General features: G+C 46.3%; 1 protein-coding gene across 3 annotated transcripts in view; it reads left to right on the top strand.

The window, feature by feature from the left end:
* Nucleotides 1–14,856, top strand: part of Alk (anaplastic lymphoma kinase) — a 735,715-nt gene that overhangs the window by 396,049 nt on the left and 324,810 nt on the right. For all 3 annotated transcript variants that reach the window (XR_001782029.2, XR_385265.4, NM_007439.2), the window contains exon 4: nt 2,656–2,857. Coding sequence is in view for 1 of the 3 variants with exons in the window: in NM_007439.2 (NP_031465.2) it covers nt 2,656–2,857 (202 nt within the window). In the remaining 2 variants the exon portion in view is untranslated. The remainder of the gene's footprint in view (nt 1–2,655; nt 2,858–14,856) is intronic.

The following is a 14,856-nucleotide window of genomic DNA, read 5'->3' as shown; positions in this document are numbered from 1 at the left end:
GATAGCTCCGCAGTTGAGAGCACTGGCTGCTCTTGCAAAGGGCCAGAGTTCAGTTCTGAGCACCAGCTGGGGCAGCTCACAACTATTTCTACCTCCACCTCCCAGGGCCCTGACACCTTCTGGATGTGATAGGCACTGTACTCACTTTCACAAACATGTGCACGTGCTCTCTCCTTCTCTCTCTCCCTCCTTCCCTCTCTTCACACTCTCCCTCCCACCCTTTTTCCTCTCTCCTCTCACACACACAATTTAAAAAAAATTATGTTTTTTTTTTAAATAAGGTCAAGAGTTTTTCTTAACTTTAAAAAAAAGATTGATACATTTTATGTGTGTGGTGTCTTGCCTGCATGTATATATGTGTATCAAGTGAATGCCTGGTATCGTCTGAGGTCTGAAGAGGGTGGTGCCAGATCCCCTGAAAGTAGAATTACCAACAACTGTGAGCAGTCATATGGGTGCTGGAAATAGAACCTGTGTCCTCTGTATAAACAGCCAATGTTCTTAACTGCTGAGCCATCTCTCTGGCCCCTAAGGTCAAGATTATGTTCTTTATGCTCTTCCTATACGGACCTCCAGCCCTCTCCCTGCTTCCCCAAAGTGTTTGACTCATTGTAGTGTCTGTGCTACACGTTGGGTAATTCAGTAGCTGCCCTGTTCCCGCCAGTATGCCCAAAAAAGAGGCTGTGCTTAGATGGTTACTCAAAATAGTCATCCAGTTAGAGGGATCTGTAGGCAGGGCAGAGGGAGTAAGGATCCTGCCCCATGCCCACTAGCTCCTATGCCTCCTAAGGGCTCTTCTGGGTACCTGACCTACACAACACAGGCAAAGCTTTCCTGACCACATTTTAGGAGGACCACTTTAATGCTAAGGAAGGTGTCAGGGAGAGTGATGCTTAGGACTCTGGACACCTGGCAGCTGGTCCTGACTGTCAACACCTTTGGAAGCATCACATCAGCGCCCCATCTGCATTGCTGCATTGACAGTCTACTTCTCTTGAGCAGCAAAGGGTTGTACCACGTGGCGTGGCCAGTTCTGAGTCTGGGGTTCCAATCTCTTTTCTTTTGCTCTATGCCCATGATAAGAATGTTCTTCTCCACTGTTAATTGAGGTTTTAGCTAGAGATTGAGTACTTTCCCCGATGCCTGTAGGCCATGCTGAAATGGTTCAACAGATACAGCCTGTGGATTCTAGCACCGATGCCAGGTCCTAGATCTGGCTCAGAGGCAACCTCACACTCACTTCATCCTTATTTTAACCTTAAGTTACTTTTACCTACTTTTAACTTGTTACAAGTTTCCCATAGAGCAACACTGTCAGCCTCGGAAACCGGCTAGTTCCTGGTAAGGATTCTGCTCTTTCTTCTTCACCACATACCACCATTTCATTCACCCAGTTGGTAAATTGAATTGTGCAGAAGAAAACCTTGGAAAGTACCAGGAATGATTTAAGAAGGTTGCGCTCTCATTATCTTGCTCCCACAAGGGAAATCAGGGTTGTGAGACCATTTCTGCAGCATAAGGAGCAGCATCTACATTGTAGCATCATTGGAGCACACATTGGAGCATCAATGCAGAAGTGCTACAAGCAAAATTAATGCCTTGCAGAGAGTGCCTGGAACAATAAAACCCTGCGGTGATTTTTATGCAGACAGTAACCCCCAGGAACGGCTGTTTCTTGTAGGTCATCTGGCCTGTGCCACTAGAATCCAGTTCGTCTCAGAAAAAAACTCTGTCACAAGGGTGGAGCCAGTAGGGGACTTCTAAGGCTTTCTTTGTGGAAACAGGTTGCCCACTGACATGACTTCCTTCAAAATGGAGCTAAGGAGAGTACTGAGTTCAGCAAAACCTTCTCACCCTGTTCTGTAAATGCAAAACTAAGAAAGCTATTGTTTTGCCTAAAATCACTTAGCTAGTAAGCAAGGGGAAAGTCCTCTGAAATAGCTGTTTTTATATTCCTGTTTCATAGATTATAAAAAAAACAAATAAACAAGCAAACAAACAAAACTACCCCATGGCTGAAGGACATAGAGCAAGTTGAGTAGGGGACACTAATGTTATGTCATAGTGTTCTATTGCTGTGAAAAGACACCATGACCCAGGCAACACTTATAAAGAAAAACATTTAATTGGAGCTTGCTTATGGTTTCAATGGTTTAGTCTACTTTCATCATGGCAGGGAGCATGGCAGCACTCACACAGATGTGGTGCCAGGAAAGTAGCTGGGAGTTCTATAGTCAGATTCACAAGAGAGAGTCACTGAGCCTGGCTTGGGCTTTTGAAAACCTTTGAAGCTCACCTCCAGTGGCCTTCCTCCAACAAGACTACTCCTACTAATCCTTTCAAAGAATTCCACTCCCTGGTGACCAAACATTCCAATTTATGAGCCTCTGGGGACCATTCTCATTCAAACTACTACAGGTTAGAACTTTGTCCTCAGGTCATGTCCTTGGTCACCATCCACCTCCCCCAGGATGGACTGACTACCTTTAAATAAACCTTGGAGGTGGGGAGGGGGGCTGGGTGTGTGCATATAAAGCAGGAGACACTGAGCTTCTCCGAGTCCGATGCTGTTGGTCTTTATGACTTCCATAGAACCACTGCTTGCCCTTCTGCTTGGATATATCTTCAGATTCAGTTTCCTTTTTCTCTTTCCAGGCTCCTTCCTCCTCCTGAACACCTCTGCAGATTCCAAGCATACCATTCTGAGCCCATGGATGAGGAGCAGTAGTGATCACTGCACACTGGCTGTCTCCGTGCACAGACATCTACAGCCTTCGGGGAGATATGTTGCCCAGCTCCTACCCCACAACGAAGCTGGAAGAGAGATTCTTTTGGTGCCCACCCCAGGGAAGCATGGGTAAGTCTTTCCTAAGGTCCAAATTGATTTTTAGAAGGTGATTTGGCTGCGGAATACACATTTCCTACTCTGACATCTACTTAAGACTCACAATTGTCCTTTAATGGGTAGGTCCAGATTGAACCATTACTGCTAATATCCCCCAGGTAGTGCCTCAGGCCTTGATCTGTGGGTTCCCCAGACTGCCCTGGCTAGTGGTTCTTCCAAAGGCCAGAGGACCAGCTGTCAGACTGGGCACTTAATGTGTGGATGTTAAAGATATTCATGCCCCAAGGTCCAGATGGAGCCAAGGAGCAAACAGCTAAAGAGAATGTTAAACAGCTGCCATGAAATCAATTTAATATACCAGAAAATGGGTTTTATCAGCAGAATGTGGGCAAGGAAGGGAAAGGACAAAATAGTACAACCACCCAAGCAGATCCTATGAGACCGTGAGGCCTGAAAATGGATTAGTCAGGGACACATCCTACTGTTAACCCATCAGAGATTAGAAGAGAGCTTTGTTCTAGAACTTTCCAGATGTGCACAACCTTGCAATCACCCTTCCTGGAAATGTAACTTGCTTTCTCGGTGGTCCGTTGAGCTTCTCTACAGAATGGCATGGAAAAGCAACTTAAACTAGGCAGCCCTCTCTCTGCCTCTTTGTCTTCATTCCTTTTATAATTCTATAGGTTATATGTCAATGTATATCAAGGGTTCAGCTCTGAGTGGCCCCATATTTGATGGCTTTTCAGTCAACAAGGGCAATGCTCCTTCTTTGTAATGGCTAGAAGAGAAAGATTATGACTTTGGAACTATGTTCAGATTGTTTTCCTCTCAAAAAAAAAAAAAAACAGCTTTAGAGGAGAGTCCCTTGTGACCGATGCCTGTCACACATCCTCTGTCCCTGTGGTGTGCATACATGGAATTTTGACTATTGCTTTTCAAATGAGGCTATAAGGTTTCTTCAGTGCTCTCTCATCCCTTGCTAAGCATCCATCTGCATTCAGTTGTATCTAGAAGGACCACACACCAAGGCAACCTCAAGAGGAGTAAAATCTTTTATTTTTATTTCTTTGCTTTATTTAATCTTTAACTGGACATGACAAGAATGTTGCAAAGCTGAACTCACGGGAGTTCAGTGATCACCTGCACACTATCCTGTCAGTTAAACCCCTGGCATGGGTGGGAGAGGGCTCCTGAGCCCCAACCCCTAGGTGAGGAGTTACTGGCAGTTGATGGTTATTAGGGAAAGCAGAATCACCTTTCTTTGAGGGTATATCCACTCAGGGGTCCCCATGTTGCAGAGGACGGCCCCATCACACCTATGTGCATATAGGCAGTACATTTGGACTGGGGGAGAGAGAAAGAGTGGGGGAGACCAAAGAGACCAGAGAGGAGGAGAGAGAGACACACTGGGAAGGGTGCATCTGTAGGAGTCTGTGTGGACTTGGAGGAGGGTATGCAGGGTAGATATGATCGTGTCACATTTTATTCACTTAGTAATGCCATCTAATACCAGTAAGGATGCCAATCTCATAGCTAGCCTCACATCCATCCTTTTGCTTCTGAAGTGCCTCTCTGGGTCCCTTGCTCTATTCTAGTCACTTAAGGAGTGTCAGGTGCCTTGTCTGCCCATTGTTTTGAACAAACTGTTCTCAGGCACTGGGGCTTTTTTTTTTCATCCTGATGTTCTTTTCCAGTGGAAAGTCCAAAGGGTAAGGCTTCCCATCCATTGGCACAGCAGAGCCAGTGGCTCAGAACATGCCAGCCTTGTGAGCTGATTGATTGGACTTATCATTTCCAACATTCCCTCCTCAGGCAGCCTGGCAGATATGGGAGAGTGCAGGTTGGAGCTGCTGGGCTTTCAAACAGTGAACCCCAAGGGTTCTGCTGGTGGAGGCAGAGAGTCACTGATGTCATAGATGACTGGAGTTAGCGATCACACTGTGAGAGAAGCCTACAATACCCATGAATTTGAGGGGACACGGACACCTCTCACATGGCAGTGCCAGTGTTCTCATGGCTCCTCTGTGGTGACTACCAAAAAATCATATTTGCCTCAGTATCTTCCCATGTTCATCACGGCCAAGTGAATTCCTACTTTGCACATGAGAACATGTACAATGATAGAGGCAATAGAAATAGTTATCTGATCTAGATACCATGCCCATCCCCTAGTTTGTGGTCTCTCCAGGAAAGCTAAAGACCACTGAAAAGTGAGACTGTTCAAGTGGAGAGTAGGGGTGAGGAGGGCTGAGAAAGAGAGCTGAGGTGACAGAACCTTGCCAAAGACACACGATTTCCATCCTCTCAAGACAAACAAACCTGGGACCACGTGAGGCAAATTATCTTCAGGGACAGCCTTCCCTTTGCTGATGATGAGACCAGGGAAAACACCACCCCACTGCGTAACCATGAATTTCCTTAAGGCTGTTGGAGCCCTCAAGCTCAAGATCTGCCCCACTGTCTGATGGGACCTCTTTCTGATCACCAGAGCGGTTGACCTACCCCCTGCAGGGTGTGATCTGAGACAGGAGAGGGGAATAAGGATTATGCTGAGACAGATGTAGTGATGCGGACCCCCACATCTAGAGAGACCCTGTCCTAGAGTCAAGAATCTCACTTAGAGAGAGATTCTCCCCATCCCTGGCAGAGCCATTGTAGACTTCAGTGATGTACAGGAACGATTCCAACTTTAAATTAAAGATGCCTTAGGCCAGCTTCTTACTTCCAACTAGATCAATAGGATGGGGGCGTGAGGTGTCAGCACAAGGGACAATCAATAGCCCATTCTACTGCATCGAGGAGGGCTGTTCTCCTGGGCATCTTGGCAAACTACTTGACACAAGACCCTTGTCCAGCAAATCTGAGAGCTCTGTGTATTTGTAAGTGAGATCAGAGTCTCTCCGCATCACATTACCGACATTTGGACTAGAAGAATTCTCTTTGTTAGGTGGGGCTGTCTTATGTATTTTCTACCAGTAGTGCTGGCCTCTACTAAACTAGATGCCATCAGGACATTAGCAACCCTTCCTGATGAGCCAATCAAAAAAATCCCCAGATGTTTTTCTAAGTGTTCTCTCTCAGTAAAAACGTCCATGTTGAAAACCCATCAGTTCTAGGGAGCGTTGCAGGCTGAGAAAAGCAATGGGATTTGTCTGGCTTCAAACTTTTCAACTTCAAAACGTAAAAACGTAAAAAATTACACCAGAGAATGAGTAAACCTACTTCATGTTATATCACAAGACTTACTTTCTCAAGTTGAGTGTCTGGAGTCCTGCATTCATGACAGTGTGTCAGTCACTGTGGTTGGTCATGGATTACAATGACATATTAAGCTTAGTTCATATCACAGAGTAATAACGGAGCTGTGATTAATTTAGCACTGCCTAGATGTACTCAGCAGTTGCCACTGTAGCCCTGACATGTGTTTTCTTACTTAGTACTCATAAAAACACAATGAAGTACATTATTGCTGTCGTCTCCCATACTGCAAATGAAGGCATTCAGTGAAGCCAATTAACCTGTCTGAAGTCAGAGGCTGAGCAGTTTGGAGGTGTTCTGAACCCAGCAGCCAGACTTCAGAGCATTTTCATCCACTGCTGTATAAGCTTAATCAGGTCACGGTAGTTCAGCGGGGAAAATCATCGTTTGGGTGCTGTGCTGAATGAGATGTCCTGAATTTAAAAACCCTATCTTGCTATTCGCTGATCAGCTTTGATAAGAGCAGAGAGCTCTGGGTATTTGGAAGTTAGATCAGGGTTACAAAGAATATACAAGATTAACCCCACTGCAGACAGTGTTCTAGCTTTAGGCAAATCCCCTATCTTCGTAAGCCTTCATTTCCTCATCTGAACATTGGGAATGATGCTACTGACCCCATCCATATGCTGCTGTGAGTCTTTTTCAAGGATGGAGCATTCTTCATACTGGGTATAATGCAAGTGTAGAGGGCTATGCTTTATATCCTAATATGGTCTGTTCTAATAGAGATTAATCTAGTCTCAGCTTACGGGGTCCTCCTGCCAGGAGAAACCAGTGGCTCATATCACTGAAAGGTCACTCCTTCAGTAGCACAGCACTCAGAGCAGCAAGGACAATATGTGACAACTTGGTGATGCTGGCTGTGATGGTTATACGTGGGGCGGGCTCCTTCTCATCAGAGGAGATGGTAGTTTGGCAACTGGTCATTGGGATTCAATGTTTGCAGCCACAACAGGAGGAATAGCAAAAACCAAGTGAGCTGGGGAGATCTGGACTCAGAGGAGCAGAATGACAAGTCACACACCCCCAAGTCCCCACAGACCCTTGAGTCCTGCTTCCACAGTGGCAGTTCAGGGAACAGCAGCCTGCCTAGAAGCACTGGGTGGGGCAGAGGAAAGGACAGTTGGGGGCTCACAGCCACTGCTCACTTCCTAGTCACCTGGAAAGCAGTAGAGCACATCAGGGCATGAGCAGCGGAGTCTGCAGAGACTGCCTGGTTTTGGAAGGGGTCTCCTGTGTGACAGAGAGATGAGGGCACAGTCTGCTTACCACCCAGCCAAAATGACTACAGAAGCAAGGAAAGAGATAACCAGGGCTGTCCAAACAGCCTAGGTCTGGCTGCATTGATAAAGCTAGAAATAAGTGTTCACTAAGTCCCCGTGATCAGAAAGAATATGATAGCACCTACTTGATATGGTGAGTTGTAAAATGGCATTGGCACACGCTATGCCCAACTGTAAGAGATACGTAATGATGCTATCTCCCTTTCCACACAAGCATTTGTTTTCCAACAGTGGGATGCATGCCTTATCTGTGGGAAGTGACATGGCAGAGCCAAAGAACACATGACCATGGCTTTCAAGGAACATCCAACCCATTAATGAAGACAAGTCAAATAGCAACAGCTATATCATAGAGATAGTAAGATGCTTAGCCAGATTCTGCTTCTGCCTGGTGAGCTGCCTGCCGTACCATGCTGCCCTGGTGATGTGTTTTAACAAGATAGATCCCAAGGTAATCTGCTGTACATAGCTCGTGGCCTCCTGGCTTCTAGAACACGGGCTTAAGGATTTGTGGTGTATGAGGTTGTAGAAGAGAATTTCTTAGGCTCTCTCTTGGATACCGCTCTCAAGTCTTCCTGTCTCTCTAAGCACACAGATTTCTCCTGCAGCCTTGACTATCTGGGGATTTTATTATGTGTGACCAGAACTCCACAGCGTGTGAAGGGAACAATTGGTCCCTGAGGGCATAAGAGTTGCCAATCACTTGAATTGTTAATACTTGGAAGACAAAAATCTAAGAGATGTGTTGACATTGAGATTTGAGTCTAGCAAGCAGGGGCATCTCAGTGCCAACGTGCCTGTCGCAGAAAATGGGAGAGCGCTGAGATAGCCCTCTATGCAAAACCCTCACTTTTCTACATGGAGGACTCACCACCATACACGTATGTAAGAGCATGTTCTTTCCTGTCATCTCCTGATTGAGTAGCTGTGATAGGAAATACCCAGATCTACTTCCCTCAAGTGAAAATCTGTAGATACCTGCTCAAGTGAAGATGGACCCAGGTCTAAGCTGGAGGCCACTCTTACTTAGGCAAGTCAGTTCTGACCCAAGATCTCAGCTTGAAATAGGAGTAGTGATACAACCAGGGAGATGTACCAAGCTGATGTAACACAAGGTGGCTTGCAGTATGAATAACCAGTCCTTTGCAGCTTTGGTTTCTCACTTCCCCTGGAGAACATCACAGAGATCCTCTGCTACCATCCAAGAACCATTCTGTACCAGCAACCCATTCTCCAGATGCTGCAACCCATTCTCCAGATGGGCAACAATCAGTTGTTCTCTGTCTCTCTGCCATTGGTCCCACCTGGCTACCACAGGGGCGATTCTTACATTCTTCCTGCAAGGACCATCCCTCCCCAGCACATGACACACAGAACCTTGACTCTTCTCAGATGTTGATAAAGCAGCATGGTCTCTTGGAGCAGAGTAAGACAGGATTCCAGGGAAGCACTCAAGCCAAGGGCACTTGATTCAGAAGAGAGTTGGTTACTTTTCCAAAGTTGTATGGGGTTTAACTTCAGGCTTCACAGGGAGCTGTGCCAAGTGTGGCCAACACAGAGCCATCAGCACTCTTAGCAGTCAACATCCTGCCTAAGTTCTTCTCCAATCCTGACTGCATGATAAACGGGATCAGGAATAAAAAAAGGTGATCATTTATTGCAATTGATGCCCTCGAGTGGCAGTGTCACAATGATTTAATTTCAGGCCCAGCTTTTTCTTACTTTCAAAGTCATTCACGGTGTCAGCTTCCCTCTTTTTCCCCTTGGTCTGAATAACACACTAATAAATATACAATAAGGGCTTTAATGTCTGGGTGATTTACACTAAAAAGAGAGAGCCATTCAAAGGCTTTAAAGATAATTTTTAAAAGCCTTAAAACTCACGCCCTGGCTTGTCAGAGGCATATTTCCTGGATACTCTACCTTAGTAACAATCATGAGATCAGAGTTCTCTGGCACAGGTGCTCATGGGACACAGAGCCTAAGTATTTTGGGGGCTTGCTGCCCACCCCACCTATTACAGAGAGCTTGAGCGAATCTCAGTTTCTTAATAAGATGACAATAATTACTCTACCCCATGGCTCATTGCGAAGCTCAAACAGGACAATGTATAGAACCTACATTCTCCCACCTAAACTCTCCTCCCACCTCTGCAGCTGTCTGTCCTTCTAAGGGGGCCAGGGCTGCTCTTTCTCCAGGCTCCCCCATGGTTAAGGGACCTAAACATGATCAGATCTAAGATATGAACTGATTTTCCTCATCCTTAGAATGACTAACTGGGTGATTCGTGGTGAAGCGACAGTCCAACTCACTGTGCCTGGGTTTGCCATCTCATCATTTCTGGTCATAATATTGAAGCAGCTTGTAAAATGCTAAGATTCTCTGTAGTAGCTGGTCTGTCCTCCAACATGGTAGATCTAAAACTTTGATGGCAGAAATCAGAGCCACGCCTTTTCAGAAACTGAGTCCTAGCCTCGGTGACTCATCTGATGTATTCCTCTTTGAATGGGGCATGAGCATGCGTATTTTTAGAAAGCTCATTGGGGACTCCACTCTACATCAAAAATTAAGAATCATGGCTATCATCTCAGCTTAATTGCCTGATCGCATAAGCTGCTAGATTTACATAACCACTTGACTAAGCAATACGGAGGGAAGAAAAAGCTGGGGAGTGCGCGGTGGGCTAATGGGAAGTGGAGAGCTGTTGTTGTTCTGCTACTCGCAGGTAGACAGACTAAGGATAACACTCTCCAAGTGCAGCCCAAGCTTGGCTGTGTCTTCCTCAAGCTGGAACAGCTGGGATGCACTTGAGTCGTGTCTGGGCCTTGTCTTCACCACACTCACAAATACTTCCAGAAGGATTTTCAAAGGCACAGGACACTATGAAAGTGGGAATACAACAGAAGTTAGGAAGAATCTGTACCTGTTAGAGTCAGAGAAAATCTCTTTCAGTGATTTATCCAGCCATCTCTATAACCATCATGTTGAATGCATCTATACCAAACATCTGTCCATCTTCCATGTACCCATGTGTGTGTGTGTGTGTGTGTGTGTGTGTGTGTGTGTGTGTGTGTATTATTTCTCCATCTCTCCATATATCCATCTAGATACTTATTCATTGGTATATACATCCTTTTCATATATTAGAATATCATGTGTTGACCCTCATCTGTGTCTCAGCTGCACAGCCCTGTTCTGTTCTTAGGAGGCAGATACATACCAGATCCGTACAGATTCACTGTAATGGTTACAGTGAGGCTCTTCTGTGCTGTGCCTGGTGAGTTCACCAGGTGCATCAGCATCCGGTAACCCACTTCATCTTCACTATGATTTTCTCCGGGCACATTATTCTCATTCTATGGATGAGTAAGCCGAACCTAGAGAGGCTCTGTGATTTGTCTGTAGTCAGGGACAGCACAGGGGAATACAGTTTACTGGGTTCATTTTCTTTTGTCTTGCCATCTCCCCAGAGGCTTCGCAGTTAAGTCCTGGCCTCGTGCCTAGCTCTGAGGAAAGAGAGGGCTGTTCTCATTCATTAGGAAAAGCTCTTCTCACAGAAACTCGTCTAACCCTGAGCCACAGCCTTGAGAGTGGAGACCTTAGGTCTTTTACTCCCACAAGTACCTAGCATAGTAGGCAGCACATAGTAGGCATTCAGTGATAGCTGTGTAGGTCAATTTAAACATAGCTCCACAATGCAGCCATTTTTAAACCTGTGCTTTGGACCTAACGTTAATGTTAAGGCTCAGTTGGAGGTCACAGAAGAATGTTCAGTCAGTGGGAAGACGACAAGTCATGTCTCCCCGCCCTCCACCTACACTTTAGGATAGATATGTATTCCTCCCTGGGACTCAGGAGGCAGCTGTCAAAGTGTTCCTCAACTGTGAAGGTTGCCACTAAGTACAAAGGACAAATTCCTTTCCTGGCAGATAGAACTTTTACTCACGATCGCTTTCATTGGCAGGCGTCAAAATATGTATAATAGATGGGAAGACCATTCGCTTGTGCCAGCTTTGACCTTCGTGGTTTGACAGCTGAAGGCTTGTAGTAGGGTCTTGGAGCTTCCTGCTTTCGTTTGTTTCCACTCTGACCCGGATATTTGATGGATTGAACACCAGAAGGATGAGAGGGTTGTGAATACCTGTAACCCCGGGGCTTGTCAGAAAGGCATCTTAGCAAATCCCATAATGATAAATAGACATTGTATACAAAGAGACGTCAAAATGGATTGACAGAATCACGTCTCACCTCAGAAGTATTTATTGAAGCTCAGTGTTTCCCAGCGGGGACAAAGATATTAGAATAAATCAAGGCATTTAGGTGATAGCCCACTGGGAGCGAGAGATTCTCTCATTCATTCGTATATTCTGACAACAAAGGTTTATGAATTTTTCCTCAGCCACTGGCATTGTGAGGATACTGGGGGCTCTTACAGCTTCTAGGGTCTCCCAGCGCGGTTTGGAGTTGGACAGCAGTGGATAGTAGAATGCTATGGAGAGAGAGCTTTGCTGATTGCTTCACATAAGTGCTGTGGGAGTGCTGGTGCAAAGGGCCACAGGCAACCTGAGGGGGTTAATGACAAGCTGGGGCTGTGACATCCTTTGCCTTTGTCATTTAGAAACCTTCCATTCACTCCCTGTTCAGTCTCTCTGAGCTCTTGCTTGCTCCTTCATGGGATTGTGCAGCAACAAACCCATTGGCTGTCCACTAAGGCTACTTCAAGGAGCAAAGTATATTGACTGGACCCATATCACCTAGCCTGTGCTTGGAGCAAATGCCCTGGGGCTGAAGCTGAAAGGAAAGGACCTCTCTTCGGTCCATGCTGTTCTCACAGCATCTCGGCTGCTGTCTCCATTTCCAGTGAGGATGCAAGTGCCTACGGATGATGCACAAATACAAGAATGTCTCCCCATAATGCAAATGGATCTCAGAACAGAGACCATCTTTGTTGTCTTCCTTAAGGTTGACTCAGATTCCCATTGTCCCTCCCTTCCCACTTTGGCAGGAATAGAGAAAATGAGTTATTTTTCATACCTTGATTACCATCAGAGGATCATATGCATTCTCCAGTACCCAGGGCAATATCTTCTCTCTGAAAAGGTCTTGTAGTGTTTCCCAAATGTCATTGAATACCAGTGGCACCATGCATCCTTGAGATCCTCACACCCAGTTACTAACCTGCCCCCAGTGTTCTCTCCTGATGGATTCTAAATTCTCAGATATAGAGGATGTGGCAAGGACAAGTTACAGTCTGGAGAGAGCCAGCACCTGTAGACTAAAGAACAGCCTCTTCCATCCTGCACTGTCCTTAATTTGTATAATGAAAACCATTGGAGGAGGAGGAGGAGGAGGAGGAGGAGGAGGAGGAGGAGGAGACCTTGGAGGAAGAGGAGGTCGTGGAACTGCTTGGTACTCACTCTCCATCTCTCCATTCTCCAGCATCTTATAGTTCTAAGCATCTTACAGTAAGGATGCTGAGAGATCTTCCCAGCATCACACAGGTATGAAGACTGCATTGAGCCCACACCATCCAATGCAACACTTTATGCTCCAACCCTATGTGCCCCTCCCTCCCAACACCACCTGATAACTAACAATAAACTATTCGCATATTCCCCACGGTATAAATGCAATCCTTCTTCTTCAAATCGAAGGGCAAAAATCCAAGAGTGGTCTCACACAAGAAACTGGTTTGGGAGAGCCAGCAGATGGAGGAACGGAAACTGTCAAGTGTGTTGCCTGTACTGATGGAGGCAAGATCCATCTAAGGAGCCAGCATGCCTGCTCCCTTGTCTTCCAAAGCTCCCACTGGGGTAGAAGCCAAGCCCTGTGGTGAGGGAGGACACAGAACTGCATGACGGAATCACAGTTTTTTTTGGTTTTTGGTTTTTTTAAATTTGAAACAAACTGTCTGGACAACTGTTAGTGATGGCTCCAGGGTTTCACAAAAGCCCTGCAGCCCACACGGTAGCTCGGCTGGACTTCCCATTCAATCCTAGCCTCAAAGCAAACCTCCGTTTCTGATTGCCTGGCCTGCTCCTGGGCACTGCTTTCTCCTTCTGCTTTGTTTACAGCACTGTGCGTGCATGCCTCACTAAACTCCAGGCTTTGGCAGAAATGCGTTCTCTTACGGTTCAGAGCCTTAGTTAAAAGCTGTAGCCACCCTGGGATTTCAAATTTGAAAAGGCTTCACAAAGTCTGCAAACAGATCTGGTGCAGTGTTTACTCCTGAGAGAATCTTACATCACTAAGCTCGGTGAATAAGCACCCCCACCGTTTTCAAATTACTGATCTGATCTTCTCCCTTTGCCAGTGGGTAAGGTGCTGTGGTGGTGGTGGTGGTGGTGGTGGTTGTTATTGTCATTGTTTGATTGATTGGTTTGGTTTCTTAGGAGACTAGATGACGCTTAGGGAAGGTCACAACTTTCTGAGGTTCGGTTGGGCTCCAGACATGAGAGTCACTACAATCCACTGACTTCCTGAGAATTAGAGGCTATGGAAGAGCTGGGTCCTCCTGTGCCCCAGCTCAGATGCACAATGTATCATGGGTCCAGGGAAGGCAGTATGGTATGCATTCTGCCCCCACCGTGTCCCCACATTTGTGTGTGGCAGATACACATATGTATGTGTGCATGCATCTGAAGGCTAGAGGTCAACCTCAAATATTTTTCCTCAGGAGCCATCCGCCTTCTTTTGTTCGTTCTTAAGACGGTCTTCTCACATTCTGGCCTGTGCCCTTACCAATTAGGCTAAGACTCAAGCTGTCTCTCCCTCCACTGTGCTGGGATTGCAGGCACAGACTGCCATGCTTGGCTATTTAGGAGTATGGGTATCCAGGTCAGGGCCTCATGCTGGTGAGATAAACTCATTGCCTAAAAGGTAACCGACTTGCCTTCTCTCCTGCTGTTAATCCTAAAGTGCGATAATTGAAGACCTTGAGAGTAGCCTGAGAGACTCCTCCTGCAGGAAGTCTCTAAATGGACCATGTGGAGGCTGTGGTGGCAAAGCAGGTGAACCATGCAGCCTGTTCACCTACTCCCAAGCCCTCAGTGGACACCTGCCTAACACAGGCTCCTATCTGAGCTCCTCTTCAGCACAGCACCCAAAGCCTTGGTCAGGCTGCCCAGCTCCCCAGCCTGGCTCAGCCCACCCATGTCTTTGGACTCTGTTCCTTTACATCAAATCCCTCTGTGTTGCCCACATAAAGCTTCAGCCCTCCTTGAGCCTCGAGAGCAATGCTTCTCCTGCTCCAAGGAGACACATCTTAGCCCCTCTCCCACAAAGTTTCTTTAGAGACCACAGACCCATGCATGGCATGTAGGGCTGATTGTGTTTTCCCTTATGTGAGCATTTCTTGGCTAGTCCATGTCTCTTTAAGTGTTCGAGCAGCACTGGGCCACATTTATTCTTATCAATTAGGCTCCTTCAGAAAAGGACGGTCATTATTTCTCTTTATCCTTCTTGCGCAGT

Source organism: Mus musculus, chromosome 17 (assembly GCF_000001635.26).
Source record: "Mus musculus strain C57BL/6J chromosome 17, GRCm38.p6 C57BL/6J".
NCBI lineage: Eukaryota > Metazoa > Chordata > Mammalia > Rodentia > Muridae > Mus > Mus musculus.
The sequence above is the reverse complement of the archived record's forward strand: the minus strand, read 5'-3'. Positions and strand labels throughout refer to the sequence as shown.